The 14,743-nt window shown below is 36.2% G+C and overlaps 1 protein-coding gene across 2 annotated transcripts in view; it reads left to right on the forward strand.

Annotated features, from left to right (window-relative positions):
• Nucleotides 1–14,743, forward strand: part of LOC150108773 (fibroblast growth factor receptor 1-like) — a 560,046-nt gene that overhangs the window by 332,659 nt on the left and 212,644 nt on the right. For both annotated transcript variants that reach the window (XM_090410064.1, XM_090410055.1), the window contains exon 11: nt 10,085–10,200. In XM_090410064.1, coding sequence (XP_090266190.1) covers nt 10,085–10,200 — 116 coding nt within the window. The remainder of the gene's footprint in view (nt 1–10,084; nt 10,201–14,743) is intronic.

Genomic DNA, 14,743 nt, shown 5'->3' on the forward strand with positions numbered 1-14,743 from the left:
GACCTTAATGTGTAGAATATAGATTCTGCTTCTGTTTGCATAAGACCTTGATCAGGCCTCATGTGGATTATTGTTTACACATTTGGTTGTCTGGTTTATGTGTTGATGAGGATATATTTGAAAGTGTCCAGAGAAGACTAAGGTTTTAATGATCTTTGGGATGTGGTATTTATGAAGACAGATTGATGGAATGCAGTTTGCAAAAAACATTTGACTGGGAGGAAGAGAGGGGGATATAATCAAGACATTTAAGTTTGTGAAGGTTCTTATATGGTTAATGTGGAAGAAAATTTTCATAGAATTGGAGATACAAGTAGAACAATTGCACATTTCTGGAAGCTGTATGAGGAGGATGTGAGCTGGATCATAAGAAGCAGGTTCTTTGCATGAGTGGAATGCCGATACTTTGAATGAGTATAAAGCATGGTTTGATGAGTTTTTTGTGTAACAGTGTGCACCTCCCACAGTGAGTCTTTTGACTATGAAAGTCTGGTGTTAATAATAATGGAAACACAATAAAATTTCTCCCTCTCTCTCTCTCTCTCTCACACACACACACACACACACACACATCCAATTCACCAATACTTGTGGCCTTAGCATAAACAGTATGTCCGCTATACTTAAAGACATTCTAAACAATGTTATTTCTAAACTCAGTCATCATAATTCCTTCCATCAAAAAAGGGTAATACTTGTGCATTCATCATATCTGATTAGAGAAAGTTGTTGGAAGTTTTTCCATTTAGTTATACTGTAAATTACCAAAGATACCAAAAAAATTATATACTTGGTCTAATCCTTTCTCAAAGTGTAAGCAAACAAGTTTGCACCTGAACTATTTTCAGCACTGGATCAAGTCATATAAAGAAGCTAATGACTTCACGTCACTTGCCTTAGCATCCCATAATGCAGATATGCTTTGCATTATGGGATACTAAGGCAAGTGATATGAAGTCATTAGCTTCTATATATAAGTTGCCCAGTCCTGAAAATACTTTAGGCACAAATTGTTTGCTTACACTTGGATAAAGGATTAAACCAAGAATATAATTTCTTGGCATCTTTAATTTATAATATAACCAAGTGGGAAAACTTCCAACAACTACATCTTGGCATCCATGCCAGCTGGGATTTTTCTCTTCAGCCATTTGAAATGCTTAATTTACTTATCTGAATGCTTTTGCCCACTTATTATTATATATTTGAGAGCCAGCACTCCAACCACTAGTGGTTAGAGTTCATCAAATTCCTGACATGTACACTCTCCTGAGAGTACAGGATATGATAGTTCTATATGAAAAATTTACATCATTAGCAACTTTCTATCTACAATTTTCCTCGAAATCAATCTCTTACCTGTCAAGACTTCAACATTATCAGATCTTATATTTCTATCTTCTAAGGCACTTTTTACTGTATCAATACACCTATATCTTGGTGTTTCTGTCCCTGCCAACCTGGAAGGGAACACTTGTTTAGCTAATCTTTCCTCTCCCATTCTGTTTAAGTGACCATACCATGTGAGATTAGCTCTGGTAACACATCCCTGGATGCTAACTATGTCAAGTTCTTTCTTAATATCCTTGTTTTTAATATGATATTGCCATTGATGCCATCTGTTCACACCCCTAATTTTTCTCAGGACACTCATATCTGCAGTCTCTAGTCTTTGGTGAAGTGTTTTACTTCTAACCCAGTTCTCAGATCCATAAGTGAAAATTGGTTTGAACATTGTCCTGTATATAGCTAATGTAATGTTTTGAATAATTTCTCTCTTATTCCATATAAATTTATTCAGTTGACTTCCTACCATACCAGCTTTGCTGATTCTGTTGTCTATTTCCATATTTAATTTACCATCTTCACTAAAAATTGTGTCTAAGTAGCTGAAATGTTTTACTTGTTCTATAGGTTCTCCATTCACAATGCAGTTGATATTTTCAAAGATTCTGCCTATTTTCCTCATCTTTGGCTTGTTATTGTTGACCTACATACCATACCTATTGCAACAGCTATTCAATTTAGTCTGGGAATCTTGCAGACTTGTAGCAGATTTATTTATAAATTTAACATCATCTGCATAAAGCAAATAGCTGACATTAACATCTCCAATTTTGATATCAGTTTAATACAACTTTTCTTCATAATGTGATCCATATAACGAATTACAGAGAGGATAATGTACATCTTTGTCTGACACCAGATGTAACATTAATTGACATTAAACCATCTCGATAAGTTCTGTTCCTGTACTTCCTTCAATATCCTTGAAGGCATTAATTCCTTGAATTAATTGAAGACATTGATTCCTTCCTGGAATCAATATCTTCAATTGATATAATGGCCCATTGTCACCATATAACTGTAGCAGATTGAATAGCTTCTCTCTCTTGGCACTTTGTCATATGCCTTTTCCAGATCTACAAAACCTAAATACAGATATTTGCTTTATTCCCATGATTTCTCAACTATTTGTCGTAAAGTTAAGATCTGTTCCTGACAGCCTCTGTTTGGCCTGAATCCAGCTTGTTCTTCACCAAGCTTTCTTCCACAACCCTTGGCAACAGTTTCTAAAGTTTATAAAGTATAAAAATGTAATGTACCTCTGTAATTCTTACTTTCAGTTTTATTTCCCTTTTTATACATGGGTACTGTGAGAGTTCTGTTCCAATTATCTGGAATTTGTCCCTCTGTTCAAGCCTTCTGAACTATGCAGTGCAGCCAATGTAAGACTTTTTTTTTATTACTCCATACTTGAACATTTCTGGTCAAATATCATCTACTCCAGCTGTCTTTCCACATTTTGATGCTTTTGATGGCCTTTTCTACTTCAAGTGTGGATATGTATTCCTGATTGCATGCCTGGAGTGTTTTTTATCACTGGGCTGTCATCACTGCTTTGTTCATTTAGTAATGTTTCGAAATAATTACTGCATACTTCAAGGTCGTCTTTTTCTCCAGTTTTCATGTCACCTTTATCATCTCTAATTCCTTTTACAGCATTCTTTCCTCCATTTCTGAGCTTCAACAACCTCCAGGATATCTTGCACACCTTCTTGATGTTTATATTATTATTATTATTACATAACACCTCCATGGAATTCAAAGACTTATTGAGGGAGGGCACCTGCTCCACAACTCTCCAACAATCCACCAACCACAACTAACTTCATCTATACCAATGCCATCTACTGCCGACCACCACTAGTATTTTCACAGACAATCGCAAACATCCATGCCCACAGCAGGATTCAAACCTGCAGCCGTTTGGCTGGAGAGCAGATACATTAACTACTCGGCCAACCAGGCCTATTTTCTGTGTTCTTACCAAAGTCTTCCCATGACTTTTGTTTAGCTAGTTTTACATGGTGTTTAGCTTTCTTGCATCTGTCTCTGTATTCTCTAAGAGCACAAGCTGACTTATTTGCCAGGAACTTTTGATATGCCTTCTTCTTTTCCTTCACTGCTTCTTTAACTTCCTGTGTCCACCATGGAGTTCTGATTTTTCTATCCTTGCAGACAACCTTAATACTTGCCTCTCTAGCTTAATCAGTGTTTTCTTCAGGGCTTGCCACTGAATCTCTAAGGTTAGGTTCCTGTTCTCAAACTTTTTTTTTTTTTTGAATAAGGTTTGCGTATTTTAATCTACAGTTCACATCTGACAGCTGCTCAACTTTTATTCTTTTTAAAACTTTCTTGCATGTTCTTCTTTTCAATATGAAATTAGATTTTATCATGCTCAAGACTAAGTGGTGATCACTTCCAATTTTAAATCCTGGTGTCCTGTACCAGGGAGAAAACATCACTATCAACAATAACATAGTCAATGAGACTTTTCTTATTCCTTGTCTCCTCTCTCTATGTGAATTTCTGTACATTTTTATGTTAGAACATTGTGTTAGTAATAACCAGTCTATGTCTGAGCAGAAATTCAACAGAAATTGCTCTTATTATTAGCTTTACTGTTTTCTCCAAATTTTCCCAAAATATTTTTGTATGTCTGACAGTCATTTCCTACTCTGCTATTTAGATCTCCAAGAAGGACCAACTTTTCATTTTTCATTATGTCAGTTGCTTTCTCTAAAGCCTCAAAAATATTCCTCCACTTCTACCTTAGTAGAATAGAACATTCTTTGGGGACCATAGGCACAAATAAGTCTCATTCTACAGTTCCCCATTTTGATATTTTCCCACATCACTCTACTTGAGACTGCCTTCCATTCAAAAAGATTAGGCTCGTATTTAGTGTTGAATACTATGGCTAATCCTACCTTTCCTTAATTGTTATTGCCTGAATATAACATTTTGTATTTATTGCTCAGATAGATCTCACCAGTTTTTGTCTTTTTTTGTTTAAGTCATCCCTATTATGTCGATCTGGTACTTATCCAATTTCTCGGCTTACTCCATTTCTTTGCCATTCAGGCTTCTTATGTTGATAGTACCAATCTTGAACTTTGGTGATGTCGAGTTGGGGTGTGTTTTAGCATTTGGTTGGAGTTTTATGTGGATAACGGATGAAGGCTCTTATTCCAGGAAGGATTATTTCAGTTGTTTGAATTAGGAAATGCACGTTAGTCAGGCTGGGGTCTTTGTGTCTCAGTTGATATTATTAACAGTTCCGTATGATGAATTCTGAGAAAGTCTAAGATGTTTAAAAGACCCGAGTTCAAATCCCACGTAGGACACAAAGAACATTTTTAAGATTTTTTTTTTTTTTAATTTCATATTAAAATAAAATAGTCAAATCAGCCAGAAGAAGGCATGGAATTAACAGACATTACACACAAACCTTAATTGCTTAGATTGTAATTCATTCCATTTGGTACATTTGATGTGCACAGAATGCAACAAGCTGAATAATGGTTAATCTGTTAAATGAAATATGACAAATTTTGGTCACAGTTTCTAAGAGGTGAAGTAACATTTACATTGCATTTGGAAGGAGAATGTTTTGTGAAAAATTACAAATGGCAAGGAGTATCTGGTATTTTTGTAAGTTGGTGATCTGTGTTCAGTCATTTTTAAAAACAAATACCCTAATTTTTCTTCCAGCTTATCTTGCAGTGTTTGAAAAGGATTTCAGACTGAGATAAGAACATTGAAGTCTCCAAGAAAGGTGTCCTTACCTTTATGGCAGTTAGACTGAAGAGAATTAGACTTCATAGTTCATAAACTTCAGAGAGGGTAGTGATGATCAGATTATTAGGAGGTAGGACAGCATTAATGCCAAAGAAGAAAACATTTTTGTCTGTGACAAGGAAATTTTGAGCCAGAGATTTGTGTGTGGGGGGGGAGTATTTCAGGTTTAACAATGTGTAGCATGGTGTGACAGAAGAAATTGTGTATAGTGCAATTTGGATGGACTGTAGTAGTTGCTTTAGCAACTGATTAGAAATAACAGGCTAGGATTTTGTGATTGTGTTTAACACTTTGAGTCCTAGACCTACTGGGACTTAAAGATCCCCGTGTCCTGACCATTTTTAGCTCTATTTAAAAAAATTGCTGTGCAGTATTTCTATGGAATATCCAAATAATTATTTTTTGTCTTTTAGTTAGCACTTCTGACAATTAATTGGAACAAAAATTTTAGTTATACACGTCGTATGGGCTCCAGAAACAGGTTGAAAGAAATCAAGGTTTTGGAAAAAAATAAAAAGTTAATTTTTTTTATTAGTTTCTATTTATATTTACTTCTTTATTGTTCAAAATTCAACAAATTCAGTCAAAATATTGCTTGACTGAATCGTTACATAGATGTTACATAAATGATGAAAATTATAAATAAAATTTATGTGTGTTATTATTATGATGAAATTGTCATTATACATAGGGGTGTACATCATTATAATTATTCACTATTGGCCACAAAAGTCGAGCGGTAAATGATTGAATTAGGCCATTCAGTTTTTGAAATGCCATGACTTCACGTGCGATTGCGAACACAACTCGCTGTATGGCTGCAAATTTGGTCACCCCTCATTCGAAGTTCTGCATCACTGCCGATTGACTCGGAGTTCACATTTGTGGGGAGATCTGCTTCCTTGTGTTCTGGATCACTGTCTACCCATTCATCTAATTCTTCTTCATTATAAAGTATTTCCTTGAGCATTTGTTCTAATTTGTGTTCTGTCAAGAACTGTTTTACACCCCTGCTTTGGGCTTCACTGGGTCCTGGTCTGTCCATTGTGACAGAGAAATTCAAACTGATCTCTCAGGTCACAAAACGAGAGTCATGAATCCCTTATATTGTTTAGATTGGAGCAGCCAGAGTTATGACGGCGCGATGTAATGTGAACATGAACACGTGCGATTGTACGTGATGCAGCCGATGGGCAGGCGTTACGATATACTAATATAAATTCCCTTTATTATTGATAAAAGTCAACCATCCTCTTGGATAATGAAGCTGAAGGTTCAAATTTAACTATGGTACAGTCTGATAATGAATTTCAAGCATATATTATTATTTTCGGAATTTTTAATTTAGTGTAAAAATATATTGGTGGGATTCTGGATTCCATCACAATTGATGCATATTTACATCGATAGGACTCAGTGTTAATCTACCAATTTTTAGCTGGCTGTTGAAGAAAGTTGATATTTTTGTTGTGTTTGAAGTTTTGTGGGAGTTGTTTTGATCCATAGCGTTAAGATACATTTTGATTGAACATGTTCCTAATGATACTTTTTATAGTCTATTATGAAAGAATTATCTCTGAAATGAAAGAGCATGAAAGAGCAATCTCTCGATTAATGCGCCTAATATGTTCTTTAAAACAGGCACATTAACACGTTCACTGCCACGCTACTCGGTCATATTTTGTTCCCGCATGCCAAGCGCTTTTCGTGTCTTCAAGGTCACTACGAGTAATCGCGTAGCTGGCTTATCAGACAGAATTTTGTTTCATGCGCCAACTACGAGTAATCTCATATCACTCCCATCATCAAGGTCACTACGAGTAATCTCATAGCCGGCTTATCAGATCGAATTTTGTTTCATACGCCAACTACGAGTAATCTCGTATCACTTCCATCTATATATTACATGTGATGACGCCAGTGTTTATTGCGTCTAGTTCAGTTTTAGTTTCTAGTCTCTAAGAACCTTCAATTTCGCCATGACCGTAAAAGAAAACTTACTGATATAGAAGTAGGAGCTTATGCTAATATGAGCGATGATGAATTTCATGAAATATTTGGTTCCGATTCCGAAGATGATCCTACAGACGACTCTAGCGGTGACTCCGATGATGAAGAAACTTATGAAGATGAAGTTAGCAACCAGCCAAATACATCAACATCAACTTATTGGGAAATTCAGAAGAAGAGCCCCCAATTTGACTTTGTTGAAACTGCAGGTTTTAAAATTGACACTGGAAATTTCAGTATCAAAAGGTTAGTTGAACTTTTCTTTTCTGAAGATTTTCTCACAATTTTAGTAGAACAAACCAATTTATATGTTTTACAAAATATTGAGGAAAGCCGAGTTTAAAATTGATTTAAAAATTACGATGTTATACTACGGATTAACTCGCGCTTGGCATACGAGGTTGGTAATCGACATACGAGTATACTCGTAGTTGGCTTGTGAAGCTCATGTACGAACTACGAGTATACTTGTAGTTGGCATCTGAGGCATATACACATTATACTATATTTTAGTTGAAATTATTTCTCTTCTACCAAGCCCCCAGACATGCTCTCTGCTTTATTCAGAATCCAAGGATCCAAATTAAAGTAATTATACAAAGGGATAACTCGTGTTTGGCATAGGAGATCGGTAAATCGACATACGAGTATACTCGTAGTTGGCTTGTGAAGCTCATATACGAACTACGAGTATACTCGTAGTTGGCAGCGAACGTGTTAATCAAAAATGCACTAATCAAATATAATAACCTTTGGGAAAAAGTATATTTCGTTCTTCAAATTTCTTTTTTGACCCTTAATTATTTTATAAACAAATTAGGGTATGTCTCAGGGCCTAGTTAAAAGAAAACCATGAAACTGAAAGACAATAAAACATGTTCAGAATATAAATTTATTATTCTGCTTCTTAACAAACAATTCAGCTAATGTAGTTTGGCAGGCATTCGGTTTCTTTTTTTTTTTTTTTCCATACAACTGACGGTATGGCCCTATTGCCTCTTCTGCAAATTGTACTGCTTCTCTCTTTATCAAGGTCAGTCTCTAAGCATTGCTCCTTAAGAACTTCGATGGCACGAAAAATATCTCAATTTGTTTCTGTGAAATCTCTTTGAGCTTGTCAGTGATTAAATTTTCTTCATATTCTTTGGGATCTTCCTGCTGTGCATCTAAATTAAGCAGGTTGGAATCGCTTAATTTCTCAGAACGAGATTTAATTGACTTAGATTCATTTGAAAAGCTTCTAAAATCATTTGCACAATGTGGAAGAATGTGCTTCCAAACTGCTTGCATATTGCTTGCAGTAATTTCATTCAACTTTATAAGCAGGATGAGATTTTTCTCTGATTTGGCCAGAAAAGTCTTGGAAGGCGTTCACTTCCAAAAATGCTGGTTTCATTGACATGAAATATTTATGGGTCAAAATAGCCCCCTTTGTCCACAATTTTCTTCAAAATTGCTGGATAATTTGCGGCCACTTCCTTATCTGCACTTGCAGCTTTGCCTGTGATTAGTGCTATGTAGGCTATTTCTCTTTATGAAACGTTCAAACCACCCAGCACTAGCATGGACTTATTCTTTGCAATCATTGATAGCCCTTTCTTTCAAGGATTCAAAGACATGTAATGCTTTTGATTTAATAAGATCAGTGGATCCATTTTTGGTTACAGTCTTCGATCCATGTAGAAAGACGTCTCTCTAATTCAATGATTATAATACTTTGATTTCGAGTGCATGCATGACGAACTTGAAGCAACCTTACCTTTCCTCTATGTATTCAGCAGTTTTGCTTAAAGTTGCTCTTATAGTTGATTCACCCATTTTTGTGTTCTTGTCATATCTTTGCTCTGGACTCGCCTTGTTCATTTTCTTTATTATTTCAAGTTTTTCTTCCAATGAGATTACTTTTCGAATCATTTTCACACTTCCACATTTTTGCTCACTAATTCTTTTACTCATGATGAAAGATTGCAGAAATACTTAAAGTTTTTTCACAAAAAAAAAAGTAAGGAAAACAATTGCAAAGGAGGCACGAGATATGATCATCAAAATGCTATGTAATTAATCGACAACATTAATTTAAGCATTAAATTTGGAACATAGTGTATATAGAAATAATGTAGTATGCCATTAAAAAATAACTTTGTAAAATGTTTTAAATCTGTAGCTAAATTATTTCATCCTGGTGAGTGATTTTTTTTTAAATAGTTAGCCATAAAAAATGTATAGATAGAAAATTTTTAAAATTGGTAACATTTATTTTTAAGATGGATATAAACGCACTAATCGGGGGCTCATTAATCGAGGGATTACTGTATTAAAGAGTAGTGATATGGAAGGATGAATAGGACAGGCAACTCATACATATTGTGACCTTGATAGTTCTCTCTTCTCTGCATACAGCTATATTCACTCCTTTGCAGTGCAGTCTGGTGGAGTAAGTGGTAACAAGATTACTTGCTAGCTGATTAGATGCATCTTAATGTGTCACCATGAATCTATATAATTTCATGGTAGCATGGATAACCTCTTTCTGACTGTTCTTTCCAATGTGAGAATTTCTGGATCTACAGTATTCCCTGTTTTTGAGGAGGGCAGGGGGGGGGTATCAGGAACTGCATGGCTGTTAAAGATAGTTTGTTTGGCTAGCAGAATGTATATGTTTCCTTATCAACAGCATGCTAGTGATTCATATTGAGGATCTTATGTATTGCAGACATTCTGCCTGATTAATGCAACCAATGAAGGTGGTACACCCGAAACTGGAATCATATCTTAAATGTGATATGAAACGTATCTCTAGATTTAATGTTGCAGTTCACAGCAGTATTCTTTTTAATGATTACTCCTGATAATTTCCTTACTTACTATAACATTTAAAATGAAATAAATCTTTATTCATTTTAATCTCAATTGTTTTGTTTCTACAAAGGCTTGTTTTGGGAAAGTCATTAGGACATGGTGCATTTGGACAAGTCATGATTGCAGATGCTTATGGATTGAATGGCAAAGATGGCCCAACCACTGTAGCTGTAAAAATGCTCAAAGGTTTGTTTATTTATATATATATATATATATATATATATATATATATATATTGTTGTAGTTTTTTAAATATCAGAAGAATTATATAAGTGGATATTAGATCCAGCATTATTTCAAAACCAAATGTAGAAGCTATGAAAGTTTCATAAAAATAAGTTGACCGTAAACTTTCTGGTCAATACACTCACTGGCATTCATGAATTACCTTAGTGCAGACTACTTAGAAAACATAGAAGCTGCCCAAGCTTCTATATATATTAGCTTTATTTTAGTCCATTTTGATAAGGTTTCACTGGCTTGACAGCTGTTTTGAACTGGTTAGTTCTCCTCAGAAACCAACCAGAAAGAAACTTTCATAGTTTCTACATTGGGTCTTTGGAATAATGCTGGATCTAATATCTCCTTTTTTCATTGCTGAACTGAAGCCTTTTGGCTCTATATTTTAGTAAATACTTTTACTCACCGACTGAGAGTTTGCTTACAAAAAATTCAGCTGTCAGGCCAGTGAAACCTTATCAAAATGGACTAATGGAAAGCAAATATATAGATGCTTGGGCAGCATTTATGTTTTCTAAGTAGTCCGTGCTTTTGCAACTCATGAATGCCGGTGAGTGTATTTCTGTAAGCTCTCTGGTCAACTTATTTTATGAAATTTTCATAGTTTCTACATTCGGCTTTGAAATAATGCTGGATCTAATATCCACTTTACTTATATAATTTTGTATCGCCAAACTAAAGCTTTTTGGCTCTTTATTTTAGTAAATATCAGACAAATCATTTTCAGTAGTTTGTATGTTTTCATTCAGAAAGGAATGAAATTCCTTTCATTCACAATCCCAGGAAGTAAACTTTTTAGTTTGATGAAATATGTATTAACACAGGAAGATAAATAAGTGATGAAATTAATTTAATGAGAAACTGCAAGGTATTCATCCATAAAATGAATGCATTCGATCACGCGATATCGCGTGATGCAAGTTCTTACCTTTTGGCCGATCACGCGTTGTTGCGTGGACGTCGCTATCACAATAAAAAAAAATTGGCCACCACACGAAATTCCAATTTTCAGCTTGGCAATGAACGTGTTAAACTACCTATACCATCATCACCAGATCGATGTACTCTTAGCCACTCATCTGTTTCACAGTGTAATGTCAATGAGATTTAGGTCTACCACGGATTCTGTACTTTAGATTTCAGAGTTACATCTAAGAACCTACTTGTGGCACTGTCCTCATTTTTGCAGTACAGAAATTGTAAGAATGAATTTATACCATACTTTTTTGTGTAAAGTTTGCTAATAGTATAGTGTGCATAGGTATATTACCATACTAATGAAGGCTGTTCATTGACTTATCTAAAAGAAGCTTGATTCGTGTTTGTCCACCCATGAAATGTAAACCTCGGTGCATTAGTGTCATATGTGAGTATCGTGCTATAGGACACTGTTTTCTCTGGATTATCTGAAGTATTAGATAATTTAGAAAGCATGCTCTTGACACCAAAGATTAAATCTTTTCATGCCACTTCAGGCCTCCATTCATCAAGCTGGAAGTTCTCACACTGAAGTTGAAGCAACAGAAAACGTTTGTTACAAGATGGCAATATGTTTACTCTTAATTTTGCTCATATAAAAGACCTAAAAATATAATCTCTCAATAAAGCAAAATGTAAAGAACACAATTATACAAGATGGATAGGGAAATATGTATTGAACGTGGATACTGTTTAAAGAAGTAGTCAATATGTGTGAGAGTGGTCAGGTTGAAAAGTGGATGGCAGGTCAACAAACTAAGTAGTCTTAGGTCTGGTAAGGTCTGAAGAGAGTTATTATTATTCAGGCCTCCATGGAGTCAAAAGACTCATCGAGGGAAGTCCCCTCCTAGGAAACACAAAGTCTATCATACCTCCTTAAACGCATTGACTGTTCTCACTCCCACCACTCTATCAGGCAATGCATTCCATGGTTCAACCACCCTCCATGCAAAGAAACCACTGCTCACCCTCTTGCTCACAGTTTCCTTTTGTAACTTCCAGGATTGGCACCTTGTCATAACTCCTTCCCGCTGTTCAACCAAGCGAAAGAACTCCTCAGTGTCAACCCTGTAACCACCTCTCAACAGTTTGAAAGTCTCAATCATATCACCTCTCCTCCTCCTATCCACCAAACTTTGCAGTCCACACTCCCTGAGCCGATCTTCATAACTATCATTGTACAGTCCTGAAACCATCTTTGTTATCTGCCTTTGTACCCTTTTCACAGTTAATTTATCTCCTTCAAATCCTGGGGACCAGATCTGAGAACAACAGTCTAAGTGTGGTCTGATTAGAGTCTTATACAACAGAATAATAACCATTTTTATCTCTGCAGGTCAGTGTCCTTCTCATTATTGCAGCAATCCTCTGTGTTACCTTCACTACCTTTGCAATATGTCCCCTAAATTTCAGGTTTCTATCAATCTTCAACCCCAGATCTCTTGTCTCCCCCTATTTCCTTCAGTTTAACTCCTACCATAGAGTATGCAGTGTCTCATCGATGTGTTCCAAACCTCAGGACCTTACATTTTGCTGCATTAAACTGATACCACCATTCATTTGCCCATCTATCTAGCTTATTCAAATCCTCTTGCATGGCTACCACATCTGCACTATTACTAATAACCTTTCCCAGCTTTGCATCATCTGCAAGCAACTGAATATCACCTTGCAATCCACAGACAATGTCATTGATATAAAGGTGAAACAATATACGTCACAGTACTGAGTCTTGTGGAACCTCAATTGTAACCTTCTGCCTCCTTGATATTGCTCCACAATGCACAACTCTCGAATACCTATCGGACAGCCAATCCTGAATCCAGTTGACCAATCTGACATTTTCCAGACCCATGTGCTGCAACTTGAATAGCAGCTTATCATGTGGCACCCTGTCAAATGCCTTTTGCTAAGTCTAGGAAAATGGCAGTATATGCCTTTCCCTCATCTAATGCTATTGTAACTTTATCATAAAAGACTAGCATATTGCTAAAACAAGAGCCCCTTCACATATCCATGTTGACGCTCACAGATAACATTACCCTCATCTTCCCAATGTGTATACGGACCCTCACTACTTTCTCCAAGATCTTACTAACTACTGATGACACACAAACTTACCTATAATTAGACACTTCCAGTCTGCTACCACCCTTATGTAATGGCACTATCTTACCTTCCTTCCATTCCATGGGCACATTTCCAGTAGCAAGAATTTCATTGAAAAGCCAGGTCAAAGGCACTGTCAGTTCCTTAGCGCATTCTCTCAAAACTCATGGTGAAATACCATCCAGTCCCACAGCTTTACTAACATCCAGAGTACTCAGTATGTGGAACACACTCTCCTCCTACACCTCTAAACCTCGAATCTGCCCTATCCCTCTAGTATTCAAATTGACTCCTCCAGGATGAAATACTCCAATAAAGTGTTCATTGAACAATTTCACTATGTCGTTTGTATCAGTCGCTCTATTCCCATTTTTATCCCACAATGTTATTCTTCCACAGTCATTTCTCCTCCTACTGGCCACATAGCTAAAAAATTCCCTAAGATTTTCCTTGGATCTAAGGGCCAATCTTTTCTCATATTCCAGTTTCGCCTTTCTTACCATACTAGTCACTCTCCTGGCCTGTGTCTTATATTCTTCATGCATCTTCTCTTCACCTGTCTCCTTATATCTCTTCCATGGCCTCTTTTTTGCATACAGTTCCTGTTTAATATTTTGAAAATTATAAAAAAGGTGATAAACCTTTTGGCAACTCCCATAGGCACAGATGACTTGCTACTGCTTCTGCCTGGTATCTCCAGCTCTGGGCCTGGCTCCCACTGAAGAGACCTCAATAAAGGTCGAAACTAGTCTGGGTAGATGGCCAATCCCTTTAATGCATAACAGTATACATATCCACATAGGAAATGTGTTTTGCATTATGGGAGATACTGGGTTAGAAGTGCCTGGTAGCTTACTCCACCTTTGCCACGAGTTGCCTAGGTGTTGCACTACTTACTGGATAAGATAGTACAACACTATATTTAGTCCTGAAGATATTTTCAGGCGCAAACTTTGTTTGCTCTCACTGGGATAAAGGATTAAACTAAATCTATTATACCTGTTTAATATTGTTTGTCATTCACTTTACTCCAAATTGTGTCCTCTTCTTCACTCGTGGAATACGGCTTACCATTGCTGCTAACAAACATTCCTTCACAATTTCGCAAGCACTAATGATATCCTGGCCTTCCAATTCCTCCCTCCACGAAACTTCCCCAAGTTGATATCTAAGACTATTATAATCACCTGCTTTTTAATTCCACATACGTTCCTATCTGTTTGATATGCCTGCATGTCTATTCATTTTCCAAGTGTCAAAACCATATGGTCACTCTCTCCAACTGGTTGGAGAGATGTCATCTCATTTATTATCAAGTTGAAAGAGGATATAGTTTCATTTATGAAAGGGAGGTTCCAAGAGAGAAGTAACAAATTATAAAGCAATCATTGTATCAGGAGTG

Source organism: Typopeltis vanoorti, chromosome 2, assembly GCF_054136105.1.
Source record: "Typopeltis vanoorti isolate ZY-2024b chromosome 2, IOZ_Tvanoo_1.0, whole genome shotgun sequence".
In the NCBI taxonomy this organism is placed as follows: Eukaryota; Metazoa; Arthropoda; class Arachnida; order Uropygi; family Thelyphonidae; genus Typopeltis; species Typopeltis vanoorti.